This window comes from Rosa rugosa, chromosome 4 (genome assembly GCF_958449725.1).
Source record: "Rosa rugosa chromosome 4, drRosRugo1.1, whole genome shotgun sequence".
NCBI lineage: Eukaryota > Viridiplantae > Streptophyta > Magnoliopsida > Rosales > Rosaceae > Rosa > Rosa rugosa.
In genome coordinates, this window is record NC_084823.1 from 49,878,782 (window position 1) to 49,888,075 (window position 9,294).

The 9,294-nt window shown below is 38.3% G+C and overlaps 2 protein-coding genes and 1 pseudogene across 2 annotated transcripts; all 3 read right to left on the reverse strand.

Moving 5' to 3' along the window:
* Positions 1 to 392: 392 nt before the first annotated feature.
* Positions 393 to 3,408, reverse strand: LOC133745642 (uncharacterized). Its single transcript, XM_062173748.1, has 9 exons — positions 3,210 to 3,408; positions 3,018 to 3,127; positions 2,674 to 2,792; positions 2,459 to 2,556; positions 2,198 to 2,285; positions 1,958 to 2,098; positions 1,680 to 1,788; positions 1,366 to 1,487; positions 393 to 856 (listed from the first exon to the last, which is right to left on the reverse strand). Exons 1-9 carry the CDS (start codon positions 3,269 to 3,271, stop codon positions 812 to 814), a joined length of 894 nt encoding a protein of 297 aa, XP_062029732.1. The 5' UTR covers positions 3,272 to 3,408; the 3' UTR covers positions 393 to 811.
* Positions 3,409 to 4,687: 1,279 nt separating this feature from the next.
* LOC133707254 (inositol transporter 4-like) lies at positions 4,688 to 8,158 on the reverse strand (annotated as a pseudogene).
* Positions 8,133 to 9,090, reverse strand: LOC133707255 (preprotein translocase subunit SECE1). The gene is made up of 2 exons (XM_062132810.1): positions 8,509 to 9,090; positions 8,133 to 8,272 (listed from the first exon to the last, which is right to left on the reverse strand). The coding sequence occupies exon 1, from the start codon at positions 9,038 to 9,040 to the stop codon at positions 8,519 to 8,521; it is 522 nt and encodes a 173-aa protein (XP_061988794.1). The 5' UTR covers positions 9,041 to 9,090; the 3' UTR covers positions 8,133 to 8,272; positions 8,509 to 8,518.
* Between the last annotated feature and the right edge of the window lie 204 nt (positions 9,091 to 9,294).

Consider the following 9,294-nt stretch of genomic DNA (forward strand, 5'->3'; position numbering starts at 1 on the left):
CTTTTCGAGTAATGTGTCCTTCGGAAGCCTATAAATCCAATAGATAAGTTCTATAATCCTTGTTTAAATTAATGATAATTATATTATGATTATTAGTTGTTATTAATATATTATATTTTTGAGATCTTGTAGGAGAATCAAAATATGATGACTCAAGTAACATCCATCAACCAAATTTCCAACATATATTACCCTTCTCTTAATAATAAACCGAATAACTTACTAACAGTAGATCAATGACAACTATGTTTTGTGTGAGGTGTTTTTGACGGATCACCGCTATAATTAGGAGGGGTATTAGGCCACGTCCCTAAAAAAAAAACAAAAATTGTAATATCTGTGATTTTTTTTTTTAACAATATAATTTATGCTTAGAATGTAAAAGCTATTAATTTTCAACAAATTATTGTTTTTCTTTTAATACAAAAAGAGGTTTACAACCACAGAACCGACTAAACTACCGATTTCCCTTGTCACACAAGCTCCAACTAGATGAAAAAGATCCTCACATAATTAGAAAAGACACCAGACGAGTCTAGAATCATACAACCCAAAGCTAGCGAGTTGCAAGACAATCAATCAGCAACAAAAAATTTATATTGGTCGATAACTAACTATAACAATACGCTGGTAACATGAGCATTACATGAATTAAAAATGACAAATCATCTCTCTACTGTGATCAAAATGATCTATCAAAATTTTTCAAAACTTGGTCTCCATCACCAAGTTCCTTCTTTGCCAAGCTTTGTGAAAAAAGTGACAGTAGCGTTGCCACCATATCTTTTACAGATCAGACATACAGAAGCTCCTAATAAACTGCCTTTTGCCTTTCGCGGGTATCTTCATATTCAACCTGATAAATAAGGAATATATTTAGGTTGGAGGGAAGAGTTACAGTCTTACAAGATCACAATTACTATAGAGCATATGACTTGTAGTTATTTTATTAGTTTAAAAGGAAAATAGTTGAATTTGAGAGCAATGCTACACTAATCAAGTATTCTTTTGAAAAGGAAGATAAGGTGGATCTGGAACAGTTTTAACACTTGATATTAGATCATATCATAGGAATGTAGATAAAGCATAGTTTTAGTCCAAACCGAAAATATAAAACAGATTTTAGCGATCTTAAGTAACAGTGTCATAGTTTCTAGTCAAAGTGATAAATCAGCAAGTCAACTAGAGAAAAGCGAGATGTCTTTGCTGGAAGAAACTAAATCTTTCCAGTAATGGCCTACAAGTTCTTATAAATAATAGCATTAATATTCATATCTCATACTGCTTAACAAAATCAAATCTGAATTTAGCCATAATTGACAAGCTAGTACGACTTAAAGAATCTAAGATGTAACTAGCTATTACCTCAATCAATACTCTAGGCTTCTTCAACTTGGCAACACCTTTATCTTTTCCAAACTTTCTAGAATCAGATTCTTTTCTCTCTCTCTTGTGAGTAACTGCTTCTGCTTCTTCATCTATTCCACCTGCAAGATTAACCTCTTTTTGACACACAGTTTCTCCCATAATTTATACAGCAGTTAGAACAAAAAAAGGCTAGATAACTCCATATTTTTAATAAAAGGTGACCAGCATAATTGACCAAGATTGGGGTTATGCAAAAGGGAATATCATCATGATCATCTGCATTATGTTAAGATAATAGAATTTAGCTCTACCATTATCATCGTCTGCATGAGAATGGTCCATTGCATAACCACCAAGATCTTCAATATCATCTTCCTCTTCAAGTTCATCATAACCTTCAACATATTCAATTTCAGCCTCCTGCTTGTTCCAATCACAAGTATATATCAATTACCAAAACATATAATTTGAAATATACCCACTATCAAATGTTTACACCATCACACTTATATACTACTAAGTGGGATACTAGCTGATCCAAAAATAAGGCAATCATCAAAGCATATAATTTAAGTTTGTACTATAATACCTCCTCATCTTCTTGTTCTCTTTCAGTATCCACCTCCATTTCTTCCCCTTCAATAAGTTTTTGGAACTTATCAAAGGGATAGTTATATATATCACCATACATTCCTTCCTTAAGGCGGCTTAATAGTTCTTTCTCGATGCTCTGCAGAAGGATAGAAAATCTTTATCAGTAAGTGGGAATAACATATAGCTTCAGTTCGTCTATAGTGTGTGGCAGAGTTCTAGCGGGATGAGTTATAACCTTATCCAACACTGCAGCTTTTTCAGCCTTTTCCTCTCTTCTGGCCTCTCTTTTTATCTCTTTCCTTGGTATTGTCATTATCTTCTCCCTATTACACAAGTACACAACACAAAACCATGATCCAGTGGCTCAACATATAACACCAACAGCATAAAAGTAGTAACTAGCATTCCTCCAGGCAACTTTTTAATGAACCAATTATTAGATCCATGGGAATTCATGACAGAGACACAAAGCATTTGGAAATGAGAAGATGTAAACCTCGTTTTCAAAGCAAGCTTCCTCATGCGTATCCGCATCTGAGTCATTTTAGTCAGCCGTTGCTTTGTTTTATGTACAAGAAACTTAGGCCAATACATCTGTCAATTCACAAAGGTCATGCCAATTAGCCACTCCAACAAAGATCAGACCAATAACTCCAAATACAACCAAGACTCGATTAATTAAAACCAAAGAAAGAGCGCCATTTTCCCTACCAAGTGTTTATCAATGATTCCAAGTGCTTTCTCATAATTAACCGGCAACTTAACTCTTTCCCACAATTTGTTCGGCATATGGGCTCTTTCTATAGTTTTCATATAAAGATAAAACACTCCTGCAGGCCAACACCAACACCATAACCATATCAAAAGAGTGTAAGCATTGCAGAAACTGTTTCAAGTCACAAACTTTAAGTAAACTAGTAACTGAATACAAGCTTCCAATGCCAGAAAACAACCAAATTACACTAAAAAAAAAAAAAAAAAAAAAAAGAAGCTAAAAATGCAGTAATTACTAAAATGTATAATAAAAAAAGCATCTTCTATGATAAACAAAGTACCATCATGGTCACGAATTGTAGCGTAGCGACTATTAGCGAGAGGGCAGGAGCTTCGGTTACAAATCCCAGTAACGTTATATGGGTTTCTACAGAATATCCCAGTTTCAATTCTACCAAGAAGCACACAAAACCCAGGTCAATTTTGGAAATTGAAATACAAAGAGGAGGTGAGAGATGAAGAAAGAGACGTACTTGGACATGAAGCTGCAGTGTTTGTGCCTGATCACCTGCCATATGACTTCGTCGTGCTGCATATTTGATCGAATTTATCAAACCCTTTTTGAATTTTGGGTAGTTTTTTTTTTTGGGAGGTTTAGGGTTTAGGGTTTATGGGGGAAAAGGGGCCAAAAAAGAATGGAGCTTTTACAGTGTAAGGATTTTGAAGGGGAGGAGACAACGGCGTTTTTGTTTCCACGGCGTCGTTTTGAGTTGAGTACGTAAAATAAATGGGCCGGGTCAGACTTCAACTAAACTCGGGTCTAACATGAGCAAAATTACAAGGTAAAGATCAATGCTTTGGGATCTTAAATATTTTTACCAAAATGACATCATTTTGATGCCAATGTTATTCCAATATATCACATGCTCATTTTGTTTTATAAAAACGTCTCTATTCTTTTGAGAGCCAGCAAAATTTTCATGCCTCATGAGATTTTAAAGACCAGTGGGCATGATTTTCTCAACACTTCTGTTATGGAAATACTTTACACCTACCATTCATCATTATTTTATGACATTTTGCAAATGAATATTTTGTGTCATTTTAACCGCAAATTTGTATATAAAAACGAGATGAATATTTTATCGTATATAATTCCAAACTAATGTTTGACCATGAGAGATGTAATTATTTTGAACCCATTAATGCTTGGTTAGGCTATAAAATATTGAAGGAAATTAAAAAAATTGACAATTAATGTCACTATTATTTTGGAACTGGAATGAGAAAATGCAAAGTCAATAAAATAGTTGTACGACTGGCGGCAGTAACTGAAAATGCAACCGAGGATACTAGTTGGTCTCTCTTATCAGGCTATGATTGAAAGCAAATACGTACTGAATTATATAGGTTGATATTACAACAAATTACCTTCAACAGTCATGTTCAAATTATTTTTCTGACCTTATTTCATCATTATTCTTAGCCATGTCCTATGAATGATTTTGATTAACTTTCAAATTGTTTCACTAATCTGGAAAGGTGTGAATTTACCTAGTAACATATTAATTGCTTTATCTCTGGGTTGTATGCTTGTTTGAAAATTTGTCCAGTCTAACAAGAATATCAGCCTTAATTATTTACATGTTAGTGTCATGTTGATGTCGATTGGCTTTCCATTCTTCATATTTGTTGATTGGCATTGATGTGCTTCCTTAACCGTGGGGTAAAATACAATAACAAATGTTCGATGTGCTTCAGTGTTTACAAAGCTCCCAACACTTTCCCAAATATCATAGACCAAATACCCTAAACCCAAATTCAAACACTTTTTCATGAAACTTTATTGAATGAAAGTGATGAAGTACAAAAGAGAAAGAAGGACTCTTTCTCACTAATAATCCAAAAGAAAGCAAGGAGCTAGAAACACTCTCTTAAAATCAGTCGACAAACAACAAGCAGAATTTAAAGACATAAGGAAAAAAATCAGCTGCTGGAACCTTTGAAGAACATAAACCAAGATGAGTCATCAGACCAACTCAAGATGATTGACAGTCTTGACTTCCTTGGTTTCCTTATCATTGGAAGCAAATAACTTGGGTATGTAGCCTTTCTTAAGCAAATTGCAGCCCTTTGGTTTCAGGAACCAAGAAGAAAATAAATATGAGTCCAATGAGAGAAAATCTAGCCAAGAGGAGGAACGTGCCAGCAGAACCCAAAGCATGAGTGAGGGTAAAAAATGTCTCACTCACCATCAGATTGGCACTCCAATTAGCCACTGCAGCAATCCCACCACATGTGCCTCTGTATCTCAAGGGGTATATCTCTGAGTTCACAAATCACAATCCACGGTACGGTTCCCATCCCAGGTGCGTAGATAATGATGTACAATCCCAAAAGGATCACTGCGATGAATCCAACTTAATTTGCTTGGACACACTTTTGTGTACCATACACGATGTTTTCCGCCACACGCCTTTTTCAAGCCATCATTCGAAGCCACGCAAGCTCCCAGGGCATGAGCCGCGACACTATTAGCACAGAAGTCGCACTGAGCTTTCAAACATGTCATGCAGTTCCATGAGGCTGGATTAGGGACAGACACATAAGCCGGACATGTAGAGTTACTACCAAAATGAGTTGATTCCAAATTACTAATACGAGGAGCGTGAGCTGCCGCCTGGAAAAACACCACAGATAACACCCCCAATAATTCCAACCATAGAAATGATCATAAGCCTTCTCCTACCATATCTATCCACAAAGCACATACTGATTACAGTGCCAACAACATTGAGACCAGAAGTGATGAGACAAAGTGCTAAAGCCGTTTGGTTGGAAGCAAATCCAGCAAACTGAACAATGGTTGGGCTGTAATACATGACAGTGTTGATAATACCCACAAATTGCTGAGCTACTTGGACTGTTATGCCTGCATAGAGTCCTCTTCGAACCACAGGGTTGCTGAATGCACCCATTAGTTTTGCTATGATGCCATCACCAACATCTCCTTCCTCAGCCTTTTCCATTTTGACAGATTCATGCAATGCTTTCATTTCATCCTCAACCTCATCCGCAGGATAAATTTTCTCTAAGATAGCCCTGGCTTCATCTACCTTATTCTTTCTGTAGAGCCACCTTGAAGACTCTGGGGGTGACCATATCAATCCTAACTGAACCAAAGCAGGAACTCCGGCTCCTCCAACTCTCCAAGCATCCAACGCCAGGTTCCAGGAGTCTTGGTAAATGCAAGATTGATGAGGTATGCCAAAAATTGAGCTCTAGTAATTAGAAAACCGTTTGTACTAACAAGAGCACCTCGGATACTAGCAGGAGAAGCTTCTGAGAGAAGCTTCTGAGATGTATAGTGGTGAGGTCATAGAAGCCATACCCACTCCCAAACCAACCAGAATTCTACCAATTATGATCACCCACGGAGCTGGTGCAAAAGCCATGACTATTGCACCAAAGAAGAACACAAAATCTGCACACAAGATTGACTTTCTCCGGCCAAGAGCATCGTTCATCCACCCTCCAATTGCAGCACCAAATATGGCTCCGGCAACTGCCATACTCACAATGGTCTCCTGCAGCCATGTCATCTTGTCTACGTCACTGAAGTCCTCACGTATGTAGAGCAATGCCCCAGAAATCACACCTGTATGGTATCCGATCGAAAAGGAGGCCTCCAATACCAGCCGAGAGGGCAAGACGCATAATGTAAGGGGTCTTCCATGTTGTTCTCCAACACTGTGTGAACTCCGTCTTACTAGCACCCGGGTGTCCTTCCATATAGCATATAGTTGATTATCCAACCAGCACTGGTACGTTAGGTAATCTAACTACTCTACACTTGAACGTTAAGTACTCTCTTTTCTGTTTGTTTCTTCTTCTTCCAGGCAGACGAGAGCAGAGCACTTTGGATCATTGGATGAGTTTGGTTATTTCATGCGGCTCCATCCTTTATAAAATATTGCAGTGCTAGTGTCCCTTTCTAGTTAGAAATGAAAAACTAAATCCTTTTTTCTGGTTAGAGCAAACAGAAAATGCATAGTCTTGTAGACCATGCCTTTGTTTGAGGTGGAAAAGGTTTATGGCATACAATCATACAAAGAGTGGTTGCTGGTAAAGAAACAAAGGAAAGGCTCTGCTTTGGAAACACAAAGGAATTGATTAATTTCCTTTCCGTGAACTAAACCAGACCTCCTAAGAGCTTACTGTTTTCTAAGTTTCAAAACAATAAACATGTGCGTTAGATAGTGTAAGTACTGTTTAGACCATGTTAAAGTGTTAAACCAACTAATTGGAAGCAGAGAATCTTGGTTGTTTAGACCATGTTAAAGTGTTAAACCAACTAATTGGAAGCAGAGAATCTTGGTTGTTTTTAGACTTATTGGCCAACCATTTCGTAAAAATATCTAGGATTCCAAGCATTTTCCAAATTTGAAAAATGAGTTATTTTCATCGAATTTAGTCTCGCTATGGTGGAGAAATGCATTCGTTCATTATGGAGATCACAAATTCACAATTGATAAAGATTGTTGTGAACATGTTGCTAGAACTAACGGTTCTACCAGCTGCTTTCGGAAATTACAGAATCATGATCAATCAATTACTTAGTTACACGGGCAACAGAATTTCAAAAATATGTGGAATATAGAGGGGCATGATGAATTGATGATAGCTTCGCATCACGAGCCAGAAGTTAATCAATTACCATATCATTTAGCAGGAATGCCTCTCTTCTAGCAGAGATGGAAGCTCCAACAATAGCCTTCAGCAATATATATCCGAAGCTATAAGCATCATCCTCTAAACTTTTCATTTGCCAGAAAAACTTAGCATCCTCATGGTCAACTCTCAACAAGTAAATGACTCTAGTGACAACACTGCTTCAATAAAAGGAAATCTTACCATGACTTACGGCCTTCGTTTGCCTGCAAGATACAAACCAAGAACAAAGTTCATAAGCACATCAGGAAAAATAAAAAAAGATTATTGCAGGACCAATTGCAATGGGGGAAGACCTACCATAGACTTATCAGTTTCTTCTGAGATAATGGACAGTCCGTAGTTGCTCAATTTTGCATTATCATGCTCATTGAGCAAGATGTTGTTCATCTTCAGCCGGTTGCTCAAGAAACCTGGAATAATTCCAGTATGTAGGAAGGGCACAGCCTTGGCCACACTGATGAGGACTGACAATCTTCATGGCCAGTTGAGAACTTTTTCAGGCCTATCTACACATACATCAAGAAGAAGTAATATTGGAAAACAAAGGTAAGCACAATTTAAATTAGGCTCTAAATTTCAGTGAGAAGATTACACATTGCTTGTTTTCCATACTTACCAGAGAGTTTAGCACGAAAGGTCCCATTTGCCACATACTCAGATACAAGATACACCTTGTTCACACTGTAATCATCTTCACCACCGTCAAGGCAGTGTCCTACAAGGTATACTAAATACACGGGTGACGAAGCTTGGCAAGCAAAATCCAACCGGAGAGTTTGAGATTTCGAATTGTGTATTTCTTTGACACAAGCAGGCACCTAATAACAACTTGGATCCCATTCTCTAGTCTACCTTTGTAAAGCTGCATATTATCATCAAAATCAAACCTTCTATAGTTTTCAGTCAAGTTCACATCAAACTGAAACATGATTTTGTATTTGTAACCTTTAACAGTGCGGTTCTTTCTTTAACCAACGATCAAGGAAAAACAAGAACAATTTCTTCAAAAAATTTTGATATACAATGCTATTAAGTTGAGCTAAAATAATGTGTTATTGAACATAAAGAAATGAGTCAGATGACCCAAAAATAATGTACATTTTGTCTCTCAGCCGAAAAAATCCTGAACGCCTCTGCCGGCGAAAACCCGGTCGGACAGCTCGGCCAAAACGGCATTGACAGTGAGCAAAACGACGCTGGAGCCGGCAATAACCCCAAGCACAACTCCAGTAGTCCCCAAGACCTTGCCGAACACAGGCCACTCGATCTCCCTAATCTCCTCCGCCACTCCACCCAACAAATCGCCGCCTCCTCCTTCTTTCTCCTTCTCCTTCCTCTCCGACATCGCCTTCTTGATCTCCGCCCCTAACTCGCTCAACTCGACGGGTTCACTCGCCGACGCCGACGACTCTCCTTTTGGCTCGGTGTCGGAATCCGCTTGGCTTTCATCGACGGCTTTGATTGAACTGAAGAGTGGCGGCTTTCTCTTGCTCTTGCTCTTCACCGTCAGGTGACTGACACGTGGCGGTTGCAGTCTGACGGAAGAGGAGGAGGAGGTAAGGTTGCCGGATTTTGAAGTGGACGGGAAGGGTGAGATTACCGGGACTTGGGCGAGAAACCGAAGCGCCATGGTCACACACTCGGTGCTGATACTGGTAAGACTGAATTTGGATGGTGTTGGATTTTTGGGGGATAAGGGTTAGGTCGTATTGGGCCTTTTCTTGAGACCACTACTCCATAGCCCAAACTTGGAATCCAGCCGTGAAGATGAAAATGTAAGAGTAAAACTATACAATTAAGTCAATGATTTACCAACTTAACCTATGGTAATGATCAACTGATCAAGGCAGCTGTTACTTATACCCCATTTGCACTCTAATACCC

Bases quoted from the DNA above. Each gene is read 5' to 3' on its own strand.
- LOC133707255 (XM_062132810.1), bottom strand. From the start codon at position 9,040: ATGGCGCTTCGGTTTCTCGCCCAAGTCCCGGTAATCTCACCCTTCCCG.
- LOC133745642 (XM_062173748.1), bottom strand. From the start codon at position 3,271: ATGCAGCACGACGAAGTCATATGGCAGGTGATCAGGCACAAACACTGC. The intron at 3,128-3,209 runs GTACGTCTCTTT...GCTTCTTGGTAG, and splicing joins CACTGCAGCTTCATGTCCAA to AATTGAAACTGGGATATTCT. The intron at 2,793-3,017 runs GTACTTTGTTTA...GTTGGCCTGCAG, and splicing joins TACAATTCGTGACCATGATG to GAGTGTTTTATCTTTATATG.